This window comes from Gamsiella multidivaricata (assembly GCF_025024155.1).
Source record: "Gamsiella multidivaricata strain RSA 2152 chromosome Unknown BC939scaffold_1, whole genome shotgun sequence".
In the NCBI taxonomy this organism is placed as follows: domain Eukaryota; kingdom Fungi; phylum Mortierellomycota; class Mortierellomycetes; order Mortierellales; family Mortierellaceae; genus Gamsiella; species Gamsiella multidivaricata.
Window position 1 is genome coordinate 963,040 of NW_026251709.1, and position 12,765 is coordinate 975,804.

General features: G+C 51.2%; 2 protein-coding genes across 2 annotated transcripts; both read right to left on the reverse strand.

Annotated features, from left to right (window-relative positions):
* Positions 1 to 794: 794 nt before the first annotated feature.
* On the reverse strand, positions 795 to 2,389 carry BC939DRAFT_482720 (uncharacterized protein; the record flags this gene model as incomplete). The annotated part of the gene is made up of 3 exons (XM_051559145.1): positions 795 to 1,244; positions 1,275 to 1,352; positions 2,366 to 2,389. 3 exons carry the CDS (start codon positions 2,387 to 2,389, stop codon positions 795 to 797), a joined length of 552 nt encoding a protein of 183 aa, XP_051417968.1.
* Positions 2,390 to 3,754: 1,365 nt separating this feature from the next.
* On the reverse strand, positions 3,755 to 8,272 carry BC939DRAFT_434513 (uncharacterized protein; the record flags this gene model as incomplete). The annotated part of the gene is made up of 5 exons (XM_051553379.1): positions 8,025 to 8,272; positions 7,873 to 7,917; positions 7,644 to 7,712; positions 5,742 to 7,520; positions 3,755 to 5,656 (listed from the first exon to the last, which is right to left on the reverse strand). Coding segments are annotated over exons 1-5 (3,719 nt in total), but the record flags the coding sequence as incomplete, so codon positions are not given.
* Positions 8,273 to 12,765: the final 4,493 nt, after the last annotated feature.

Here is a 12,765-nt window from a genome sequence, read left to right on the forward strand (position 1 = left end):
ACCGTATTTACCAACAACTCCGACCTTCTTAGTGCGCTTAGCCTACAAGTCATTAAACAGAGGAGCAGAAAGGTGTTAGGGATCTTCAAGTCTGAAAGGTGTCTGTTTGATGAGAGCTCTGAAGGGAAGGTGTTGGCTGGAAACGATCCTGGTTCGATCAGGTGATCCTGGAGTAGTCTTCGTGATGAATCATAGTGCCACTTTGAGATGCGTCAAGGCAGTCGTCGTGCTAGTCCTGGTACGCTTTTAACTGCGACTGAAGTGATGTGGTACGTCTGCCCTTGGTCAAGGGTTGAGGTCTCGTCTGTCATCTAAACGGCCAGACGTAACAGGCTTCAAGTCCTTCCCCTCGACGCTTTTTTAACGATGACGAAAGCGAGGGAAGAGCGGATTCCTGAAGCACTTTAATCGTGGGAGAAAAGAGCGTCCTTTTGAATCGGTTGTAACATGACGATCCTGTGCCTGGTGTTTCTCCAGAAGTAAGGGTCGATATGGTAGATTGGATTCTGTTTGCCACAATGTCTCCGCGAAACGTAGCTAGAAGTGCCGATGGCGTCAAGTGTCGCTCCCGAATGATGTGCTGACTGATGCATAGTCAGTATGCCCCCAACTGGGATGGATGTATCCATTTGATGCCGATGGATGCAATGGATGCTCTCCCTGCGGTGACTTGCCATCTTTGAATATGGAGTGGAAATGAAAGGAGGACTTCAAATGGAGCGCACTTCTGAGGCAAGTTGTACAGAGCAGATTTTTATTAAGGGCCTACGCACCCATATTCTTCGCCAAGAGTGCTATTGCTTCTTAGTCTTCGCCCTAAATTCTCGAATGTCTGTCTCGACCAGCTTTGCGAGCTCTGCCTTGAGTTTTGGTCTGTACCCGGCTGCGAGGAGCACTTCATACACCATAAGATACGGCGTCAACACAAGCGCCTGCATTAGATTGTCCTGCAGCTTTGGCGCGCGCTTCTCGTACACACCATGTCCAATGAGCTGTGCTATCCATGCAACAATTTGCACTAGAGTCACCACCTTGGTTGCGTCGGCCCTCGTGGTATTGAATTCTGTCGCAAGCTTAGCAAGTCCCATGAACAACGGCGCCGTTATCAAACCAGCGACCTTGTCGAGTTTGATGTAGTACAGGCAGTAAGCTGCCATAGTCAAAACCGCGGCATTGGGCAGGAAGGTCTGGAAGAGTCGTCCTTGGAGCGTTGAGGTCGTAGGCGTATGAAGCAAAGGTTCGGTCTTGGCGGCGAAAACGAGGGCACTTCAGACGATGAGGGGGATGCAGATGAGATAGATACCGATGTTGACGGCATTGTCGTGGTGGCTAGCGTACTGTAGCAAATGGTACTTGAGATCAAAGATGTGCGAAGAATGGTTCTTATCCTCGGGACGAGAGTGCTGTGGTGCCATGTCTTTTCGGTCGCGTGCTGCTGTGGCTAGTGGGAGCGTATGATGTGGAGTCGGCAAAGTAAAGAGAGAGCAGTGAGAGAGGAAGACGGATTAAAAGTCTATTGGTCGCGATCGGATCTTGTGGGGAAGAGTAAGGAGGAATGCTGGAGTCAGCTTCCTCGGCTGGACACATTCAGTTCGTGCGCAGATATGACCATGTCTGCGAAGTGTAACTGGCTCTACTCGCCATTCCGATTATTTTCAGACGCTGCTGTGCTACATGGACATCAGATGCAGTGGAACGCGCGGAAGATCGTGTCCATCCAGACTAGGGCGCAGCAGCATCTCACACCCTTCTAGCGCCTTCCAGGGGGATCCACTCGTGCGCATTTGGTCTGCCACTTACAAAATGCATTAAAAGGGCTCCTTATCTTTCTCTGCTCGCCATGCCGTTATTTCCTCTCCATCCAAGGCTCAAGGCCCGCATCCATGGCTGATATTCTACCGTCGGAACACCTCGCGAGCACAGCAGCGCAGTTGCCTAATGAGGTCCTTGAAAGAATTCTGTCCCTCCTCCCCTGGCGCTCCAAGTACGCATGCCTCACAGTCTGTCGAAACTGGCACTCGGCTGCCATCACTTCTCTGTACCGCTCCGTGCCTCTCCCAGGTCTGACCCCAAGTCTCTCCTTGGCCCCCTTCCGAAAGCATATGCATCTCATCAGAGAGGTCCAATGGACAACTCTAAGCAGGACACCTTCAAATTTCGACGAAATCAAACAGTTTCTGCTGCAACAAAACTCTGCAGGACAAGAATGCAGTGACCGTGTTGACGGCAGTGGACAACTGCGACTAAGGTCTTTGATCTACGGCGGAATATCAAGGGATGACAGCACATACGATTTCCTTTTGCAGCTTCTCGATCGCCACCCGACCTTGAAAGCATTGGAGATCAGCTGCCAATGCTGGAGCACAGCCAGGCTGTCGCTGGAGGACATCCTGGAGCGCCTTCCTCTTCTGACCGGATTTCGGGCGTATGATATCAGCTGTAAGCCTATCGAACGCTCACGCTGGACGAATCGAGATGACTCTGAACATAACGCCTCCAGCGCTGCTTCTTCAGGGAACTCTCTTGTCATCGCCAAAGCAAAACCACCATTTGCGCTTCAAAGACTCTGTTATTGTGATGCTGTCGCCGCAGCCGCAGAGCCCGATAACCTTTTTGGTGCACTTCCCGATCTTATGTCTCTCGACATTAAAACTTCAACACTCGCTAGAGGGTGGTCCAGTCAATTTGACTTCCACATTTCTGCTGAAAGCTCATTCTTGGATGAACAAAAGGCCATAATGCTTTCCGAGTCCCTGTTCAAGAATTGCTCCAAGCTGAGGACACTAAGCATCACAAGCGATTCTGACAATGTCGCTGCTATACTAGATTCTCAGGACTATATTACAGGCGCCTACCATAATCCTGATGGTCAAACCCCGCTTGTCAAGCTTCTACCACGGATCCTCACAGAGTTCCATAAACGTGCATACCGCATCTCGCGGGCATCACTCGATTGGATGGTGCGCTCCACGTGTCGTGGCCTTAAAATTCTGAGCCTGCCTAACGAAGCGACCAGTGAGATTACCAGCCAGGATCTACAGCGTATTTTGGAATTGTGTCCAAGTCTTACTACTTTTGTAGCCCGTGGGCGGAGTCTCAACATCGAGGATATGGCTCCATTGAGTGTGTTTGCAGGCACTGCGCGGCCCCTGGAGGGGGGCGCTGATCTCAGTTGCACGAGCCAGAGCAAAAACAACAGCGAGGGATGCCACGCACCACGGCCCTGGGCATGTTCTCGGACTCTGCGTCGGCTAGTTGTGGGGATGATCGCGCACACAGACGACCCTGACGAACACAAAAAGGCGTGGACGCAGCTGGGACAACTCACAGGAATAGATGCACTCGAGCTATACGGAACCAACCTGGTACCAAAACTGTCGTATGGCATTGGAGCCTTAGGAGACCTTGAGCGCATGTATGCCTTCACAATCGAACACTGGAAACAGCCACCATCGTCAAGCGACCATATGGAAGAGAGCAACGTGAAGGATGAGGATCAGGTCGAGGCAGAAACTTCAGTGATGATGGATGGGGAGACAACGGAGTGGATCGCAAGACACTGGACAAATCTGGGTTCATTGAGACTTGATACGGGAGAGACAAGTGAGTGCGGGGAAAGGATGAGAAAGTTCGTGGAAAGGGAACAAACAGCTGGGAGGATGAGGAAGGTTCAGCTCTCAACGACGCGTCTGCCATAATGGTGCCCTCAGCATCCATTCCAATATTCTGATACTGAAAAAAAAAAATGCGTTCAGCAATCAAATAAAGTTATCGTCGTTTATTATGCTCTTTTCTCATAGCTGTCCAGACCTAAAGTCGCTCATTGCCAACCCGATTGCGATCATTTCATCTCCATATGCGCGTTGCAAGTAGATCGAGAGCCGGTCGCGGTCCACATGTGGAAGGACATCGCTCAGTTTGTCCAAACTCTGCTCTGTCCAGTATTCGTTCACACTTGCAGGTGTCTGGTTCATGGACGCGGACGAAACAGAATATCTTTGATCCATCTGTGCCTGTTGTTGTTCCCGCAACTCTTTCTTGCGATCCTTCTTGCTCGATCGCTTCTGGTTTCTTGTAAAAGAACTGAGCGAAGAGAATGACGAGGTCGAGTACCGACTGCTCTTTTCTGTTTTTTCCTTCATGGGTTCCGGAGCACTACCGCTAGCACTGCGCTCAGGGGTCGGAGAATTGGATCCCATTAGCTGTTGAGGCTGAGGAGAATACCCCTTCAGAGTTGACGAAGAGGACATGATCAGCGAGGAACTCGAGGCCAACGATGAGGAGGATGGACCAGCATAGGTCAGTGGCCTGGTAAGGCCTCCTCCTGCAGACTGAGGGCTACTCCAGCCTCCATTGTTATTGTGGCCGCCACTGTGGTTGTGATTTGATTTGGGAGCTGGGAAGCCGCCAGCAGGGATCATGATAGGTGAGGTCAAAGGCGAATAGATCTCGTCCTTGCTTTTTGTTTCGTCCGCATAGGGGATAGGGGTTCCGTCTGCACTATACGCATGCGTAGGCTGATTTTCGGGTGTGCTGACTGCAGGAGATGATGTTATCGATGTCGCTGAGATTGTTACCGTTTCTTGTTGCGAGTTTGACTGAGTCTGAGATTGCTGCTGCTTGAGTTCATTGGGGTGAGAGGAATTCGCTTTAAGGTCCAGAGATTCGGCTACAGAATTAGACGAGACTGATCCAAGGGAGGATGACGATCGTGATCCGATAGAGAAGTTGGACACAGAGTTACTCCCAGAGCCACCCGAGAGTCCCAACCGCAGACTAGTGGCGGCCGCTACGTTGCTAGGGCGACGAACTTGATTTCCAGACGTGCTTCGCTGGGTCGGGCGGTCCATGAAGACTGAGGCGGTGGCCGAGAGAGGTAGTCCTGTGTAAATGGATGATGTGGATGAATGCTGTCCGATGCTTGCTCCGGCCACTCCGTACGAAATCGGTGAGCTCACGATTTCAGCTTGCTGCTGCTGGTAGGGCGATGGACTGTTGCTACTATGGCTGCCTTGCTGAGTTGGGCTGTCCCTTCCGGGCATGGACAGCCTGCTTCCTGCATGCATGTCTAATATGGTGCGATTTCTCGGTGAGTTGGGCAGTGGGCTGCCAGCGACAGCAATACTGTGTCTCTTGTTCTGCATCACATATGCCGACCCATTCATCGGAGAGCAGATGGGTCCACTGCGGAGCTGTTGTTGCGGTTGTTGCGGAGATGAAGCCGCCGTGAATCCCGACAACTCTGTGACCGAATGGCGATGGCTCACTGATCCATGCGATGGCGGATGGATGCCTGAAGAGACGCTAGAGCTTGAGTTGCCTCGCGCTCGTCCTGTAGCCAACTCAGTTGCAGACTTTGTGCTCTTTTGCTTGTAGAAAAACGAGCCCTGCCCGCTGATGTCAGGAGTCACCGGCTGATGATGACCAGCAGAAATACTGCCCGAGGCATCCAATGAAAGGCGCTTGCTTGCGCTCTTGAACCTGGCTCCGATGCCCTGGCCACCACTGATGCTTCCTGGGACAGGACTGTTAAAATGTGGAATCGTGGGTGTCATTCGACCAGTAACGGTATGGCTCTTGGTCTGGTTTTCAGACGAATGGTGTGCTGATCCCGCAGCGTACTTTCCAGCTACGGCCTTCACTATGGTCGGAGGATCTACGCGGAGAAAGAAGCAGACGTTGGGTTATCTTCATTCTTGGTGATATGTTACAGTTTCCTTTCAGGGTGCAGGGACCTTTACCTTTCATTAAGGCCGGGCGGTCCTGCAGCATGCACCTCAGTACCCAGACATCTAGACCTGTTCTTGCACGCGTGAATGCTTCGTACGCCTCAGCATAGATCTGGTTCTTCTCCTTCAGGCTCATCTTGCGGACTTTATAGGACTTTAGAGGAACAGGACGAATGCTTTGGTCAGGGAACACCAGTTTCTCTGGTTCGATATCCTTGAATTGGCCGCGCCCGAGAACTGCCTCATAAATGCCTTCTTCGGATTGGATCTGCTGGCTCTTGAGGCTGGCACGACGTGTAGCGTCCTGTAGATCCATCAGCGTTTCCGTGTCGTTGGCCTCGCCGCTGTTAGTATATGATGCAGCAGATGCTGGTCTGTCCACGGTTGATTCGAATGACGAAGTCGTGGAGGAAACGGAAAGTCCGCGCTGGGTCTGCTGCTTATCGGGTGATACTCTGAGAAGAGCCTCACGACCCGCTATAATCCTGGCCTCTCTGTTCGTGAAAGGAGTGGTTGGGGTCATCACAACTGCAGATGCTGGCGAGATGGCTCCGTTTAGATACTGGTTCTCGGCAGCAAGGGAGCCCTGTTGCTGGTCCGTGGAACTCCGCCGATTATTCATGGGCGATACAGTTGCTGAAGCGGAGCCCATCTCTTTTACTTCAATGGGCGGCGATAAGAGTGCCAAATTCCAAGTCGGCAAGTCCAATACGCTTCTCTCCATCTTTGGTTCCACCACTGCTGCAAGTCCCACTCCGGAGGTAATCAGACTAAGATGTTTCCTGTCCGAATGCTCATGATTCATGAATTTATTTTGTCCTTCGCTCGGCTCCCCAGCGTGCATTTCAGCCCCGTCTGTGTTCGGATCCACTATGTTGGCTGCCACGGACCTGTCCTTAGCGCCCATAACCAGGGCGTCATTTTCAGGCGTCAACAGGGATGATAGATCATTGGTCGAAAACGACAACTCGGGGAGCTTCAATGGTAAGGATGTGCTCAAAGGAGTATCCTCGGTTGTGTCCGCGTCTTCCGCCTCAACTTCAGCCTCAACTTCAACCCCAATCTGATCCTCCGTCTCGATCACTTCTTCATACTCGATTCTGAACGGTTTCCTTTGACCAAAACTCTCATAAAGGTCCGTGACATCCACCTTGATATCATCATCGTACAGCTGTCCCTCCTGAGACGTATCCTGCGGCATCATTGTTTGTTCAGCCGTCCTTTGAGTCTCCGTTTGGACAACTGTATTGTCTACTAGGAATGAGTCTTGATGTTCGTCCAGCAAATCTGTAGCCACAGCCGTGAGGGACCCCTGAGACAGCGATGGCTTTAGTTGGGTCGGCCGAGTATTGCTTAAAGAGTCATTCGAGCCCTGATCGTCCTGCTGGTCCGACTCAGGCGCAGTCGCAGCAAACTCAGGTGAGATTGGGGATGAGAGGGGTGAGGGAATGTACTGGGGTGCTCGGGGTCCCATGAAGTAACTACCATTCATGACCAACGACGTTGTTCCGAACGCAGACTGCTGCTGCTGCTGCTGCTGCTGCTGTAGTAGTAGTGGCGGAGACTGTTGAATAGGCCTTTCAAAAGCTGCGCCAAATATCGCAGAGGTCGCCGATGGTGGGTATAATTGTTGCTGCTGTTGTTGCTGTTGTTGCTGTTGTTGTTGCTGCTGTTGCTGCTGTTGTGGCGAAGGGAATGGATAATGGGACTGATCGAGTGACTGTCCGATGGTGGAGATAGAGGACGTCGATCCAGACTGGCTGTCTCCGGACTCTGAAGGTGTGAGAGATCCTACGGCAACAAGGTGTCGGGTATTTTGATGAGTACTGACTGTATGACCAACACAGAGCAATTGACCATTCGACACTTGATAGCCATTGCTCTCCATTCAATTGCGTCTTGTACAGCATATACCTTGACTGGTAGCGAGGGCTGACAGCGACTGATCGGACTCACCACCGCCAACACCCTGGAAGGTTGAGACTATGATCAATTGGTAAGAAGAAGTAGCAGATCCCCAGTCAGACGAGGGAGAGGGGCCAGGACAGACATCATTCCTCAGCTGCAAGAAGGCTCGCGCGCTTTCTCCAATTGCAAGCGACGCGGGCTCAAAGGGACAGTGAGCAGTGAAGAGGAGACTTACGTTCGCCCTCGATCTGATCGATCAGTTGCCGCAGGACGTTTGAATCTAGTATGCGCAAAAGCGAAAAGGGCGTAAGCAAGGCTGCTGCTGAGTGCACTGTGACAAGGGAGTGTTCACTCCCGGTTGAGGCGATGGGTGGTTCTGAGGGATACCTTCCGCAGAGGCCATCTTAGTGGTGGTTCCTGGTTCCTGAGACGGGCTGGGTGGGTCAAGAAAGAGTGGAATGAGAAGGATGGAGGGCGATGGGTAGCGGGAAGGAAGGATGAATAAGCAGGAGCAGCGAACAAGGAAGGGGAAGAGGCCTGTTTGCCGACAAGGCCTATGACATGACCACGGCCTCACGACCTGACTTGGCCCCTTTTTTCCATTATTGTTTTGTCATGCAGCAAGCAGCCTCGATTCCACCTTCCGCATTCCCAGCTCCCGCGGTTCTTCTCGTTCTGTTCCGTTCGTCCGTATCAGACCCATGCGCGCCACAGCCATTGGGCAGCATACAGATCTGCATCGAACACCAGCCAGCGCGAAGGACGGCCTCCAGAACGTCCTGGTTCACTTCTCTTGAAGATCTGTTGTGCGAGTCGCATTGTCCTCCAACGGACTTGGACCTGTATGCGTCATGTTTTTCACCCACTGCCCCGAAGGCTATTCCCAATTCTGCGACATGATTACAACACCACAGCCGGTACCTTTGTGGTGTTGAACCGTCGAACCATCCCAATGCGCACATGTGTCTTTTTGAAACGCATCTCCGGCGCTACCTGTGGCTATTTCATTACCTATAGGAAACAAGCGGAGAGGGACGTAGATCGAGTCCATCGTAGGCCGCATTGCAATATGGCGCAGGGACAGCCGCGAAGGTATATACACGTCTATACACATACACTCTCGTACATCCATTCATCAATCCGGTAGATATGCATGGGCTGTCCCTTCCTGCCGCGCCAGTTGGACATAATATAAAGTAACCAAGGTGCTTTAGACAGCAAATTGACCACAAGGCTCCGATGCTTGCATCTTGGATAGTCTATCAGGTGTATTTTCCCAGGACGATTGCTACTTTATCACAGTATGTACCTGTCATTACTCGCAAAGACAGAAATGCATTTGGTCAGGCTCTTGTCGTTGGCGCCGCAATAGAAATTACCAGGACCAATGCGTACTATATTGCTATCGATGTCGCCATGAAAGAAGGAAAGACGGCGCGGAAGCATTTGAGTGGATGAGCACAAGTCTACAGGGCAGCATGAGAGCGCGTTCGGCATGAGAGCAATTGCAATTGCGATTGGACAAGGGTAAAAACTGGTCCAGCAGGCTGCGCCAGAGAGCCAGGAGCCGAGAAGCGGTAAATACTAGTCGTGGGGACACAGGTTGATTGCAGAAAGGTGTACTGCAGTCTAGAGTCGAAAGCATTGGTAAACCGCGAAATATAATTTTGAATTGAAGTGAATACTCCTAATTTGGACGCATATATTTTTTGAATTGAATGATTACTATCCCGATTTGGACAGATTCCTGTTGTTCCCAATTTGGAACGACTGGTAGCTCTCTACAAGCAAACTGAGACGTAGTGCACTTAGGGAATGGGGCTACGGATGCACAACGCCAATGCTCATTTGAAAGCTCATGGCTAGATGATGAACCACACAAATCTTGCAACACAACCGAGAAAAAATGTCCAACAGCACTAGCATTCCCATTGAGACCATCGGACGCGTTAATTCATCGCTTCCCAATGCTTCCCCGAAACAAGACGCGTGGAATATTACCACATCCCCTACTCGCGTGAGTTGTCGTACCCCACCGAGGCCTGGAACCCCTACTGGGTCTCCAGGGTCTTCAGGGTCCCCAGGGCCTCTTGGCTACAACCGACGATCCCCTTACCGTTCCCCGAGTCATAGGATTCGTACTCCTCCTCCTCTCCGATATCACCCACCAGTAGGAAACTTGTTCTTTGTGCAGGAAACCCCTTCCAAGAGTCGCGGCATTTCGACCCAGTCCCCCAGCCTCCACCAGGTGCCTCCGACGTTAACCTTTGTCGAGGATGATCCCTCGGACACCTTCACCTCCAGAAATAGTTTCAGGACGCCAAAAAACTCTGCCAAGCCCAGGAACTGTCCCAAGCCCCCACAGAGGCGCAGAACTCCTACTCCTACTAGATCTCCGGGGTCTCCGGGGTCTCTTGGCTACAACCGACAATCCCCTTACCGTTCCCCGAGTCATAGGATTCGTACTCCTCCTCCTCCTCTCCGATATCACCCACCGGTAGGGAACTTGTTCTTTGTACAGGAAACCCCTCCCAAGAGTTGTGGCATTCCGATCCAACCCCCCAAATTCCATAAGGTGCCCCCGACGTTGGCCTTTGTCGCGGACGATTCCTCAAACCCCTTTGACTCCAGGAATGACTGTAGGGCACCAAAGGACTCTTCCAAACCTAAAAAGCCTGCTTCAGCATCGAAGCCAAGCGAGGATCTTGTCCTGAATAACCCCACCTTCAAGCGTGATAGATCCTGCGTTACGTTCAATGAATACTGCATCCTTGCAATGATTTTCAAGAGTCTCTCCCTCGCTCCAGAACCTGTCCAGCAATGGATCTCAAGCCTTGGCAATGGCTCAAGATCTAAAGAACTGTCATTGTTGACCGGCGTCAGTGAGTCGACATGCAGGAAGGCGATTGATTTTTCGATAACCGGCACCCTCAAAGGTGGCGAAGCCAAAAGATCTGGACCTCCCCAGCAAGCGCTGGAAATGGCCGTTTCTAATAGGATGATGGAAATTGTGGTCGAGACCAATAAGCTAGGACTACCCAACTCATCTAATCGCATTGCAAACCAGCTACGAGATGAGAAGGTACTCGATGTATCAGTCAGCACTATCCGACGCTATCTCCATAAACTGGGACTTCACTGGGGCAAAGGGATCCGCCAAAACATTTTGCACGATGCGCCGCAGAATGTTAAGTTCCGACGTCAGTACCTCGCGCGCCGCCTACAAAACCTGGGAACTCTATCGGATGGAAGGCTGGTGCCCAAACGGCCCGAGGTATTTTTGGATGAGTCGTACTGTCACCTTGATCATGCAGCAGCGAAGCGGTGGGTTTCAACAGGAGGTGCAGTTTCCGAGCCCGGTCGGAAGCCATTGTTGGTTATTTTCGCCGCCTTTGTGGTGTACTACGATGCGGACACGGACGAAGTTGTGGGCAAGTTCGTCAAGGACAGTGTGCATATCTGGCCCGCAAAATCAAAAAAAGGCCTATCCAATGGTCTGGAATCATTGCAAGACGCCGACTTATGGAAGGACGTCCCGGATGTAATTCGCTCATCTAATGTCATAGCAAAGGACGACGATTATCATGGAAACTTCAACTCGGAGACATTTAACGGCATCTTCAGGAAACTTTGCGAGAATCTGCGAGACATGGGACTCGGCCCTTGCCACATTCACCTTGATGGCGCCTCCTATCACTTCAGTAAGGTCAACAGGAAGCCCACTACCAGAAGCACTAAGGAGGACATATTGAATTGGTACGCTGTCACCAATAACCTGGTTCCACATGGGAAGAACGGACGCCCACCAACGAACCATGAAATGCTGGCGTATATCAAGAGTCTACCTGACCAGCCGTTTTCGATTTCAAAAATTGCGGAGGAAATTGGTGGCCATGAGATTTTCAAGACCCCTCCTTACCATTGCGAGCTCCAGCCCATCGAGAAGATATGGGCCGTTGTGAAGAACAAGGTCGCTGCCTATACGACAGGGAAGATGACACCGTTGAGACTCAAGAGAACCCTAACTCACTACTTTTGCGAGCTAAAGGACAGTACATTCATCTCAGTGTGGGCCAAGAGCGTCAAGATCGGCCAAGCATACTATGATGCCCTGGATAAACTGTCTCAAGGTGATATTTCGAGCGCTTCCGCTACCGCCACAGACCATGAGGAGGAGTCTCATTATCCGGATGAGGATGAACTCAGGTCTGTAAGTGAAGCGGACTGGGAGGAAGAGCTCCAAGAAGAATATGCTCGTTATGGCCGGCCATTAGTTATCATAGAGAAGCTGGATGACCATTTCGAATTCGAAGGGGAAGAGTACGAATATGAATAACCACAATTAAACGTGATTCTTTGTTTGAAATCAATGTATGGGGCCGAAAATTAATCGCATAGCCTCTTGTGAAATGCACGATCTTCATTCCTTCAACTCCATCCCTTATACAATCAGCAAGCAATGTCGACCCCTGCCGAGCGCACTTCTGGTTCCCTCATCTGCTCCGGACCCGCAAGCTCCTCATCCAGTTGTGAACTGTCACCTCCCGATTCTCGGATTCAAAGCGAAAATGCCTCTAAGGATATTCGTAGCCCCCTCACACGCGACGAGTACGTGGTCCTAGCCAACACCTTCAAAAAATTTTCCACGGCTCCGCCTGAGGTCCGAGACTGGATGACGAGAGATCGCTTGTCTGAGATTACTGGCGTGGATGTAGAGTTATGCGATATAGCCATAGAATTCTCGAGAACGGGCATCTTGAACATCCCTGAATAAACTGAAAATGGCACGGCAAAGCATACCACAAGACTCGGAGCATAGATGAGGAAGGACTATGGAGAGCAGACATTGTAATGTCTAGCAGGGCTACTACTTCAATGGAGCTCGTGGGTCACGTCTAGGCGGGACTTAAGAGGAATAAATACGATTGCGACGAACCTGCTTTTTATTATACATTTCCTTAATGAGGACGGCAGCAAGAGACACGTCGTATGCTTGGCTTTATGATCCATGACTCGCGACTTGTGCCTCAGATCTCGACTTGATTTGATACGCCCTTAGTAGTCCTTTTCAATTCCATCCGTGTCGTTTGGATGGTGGGTGGTTGGGCCTCCTTTAAAAGCATGACCA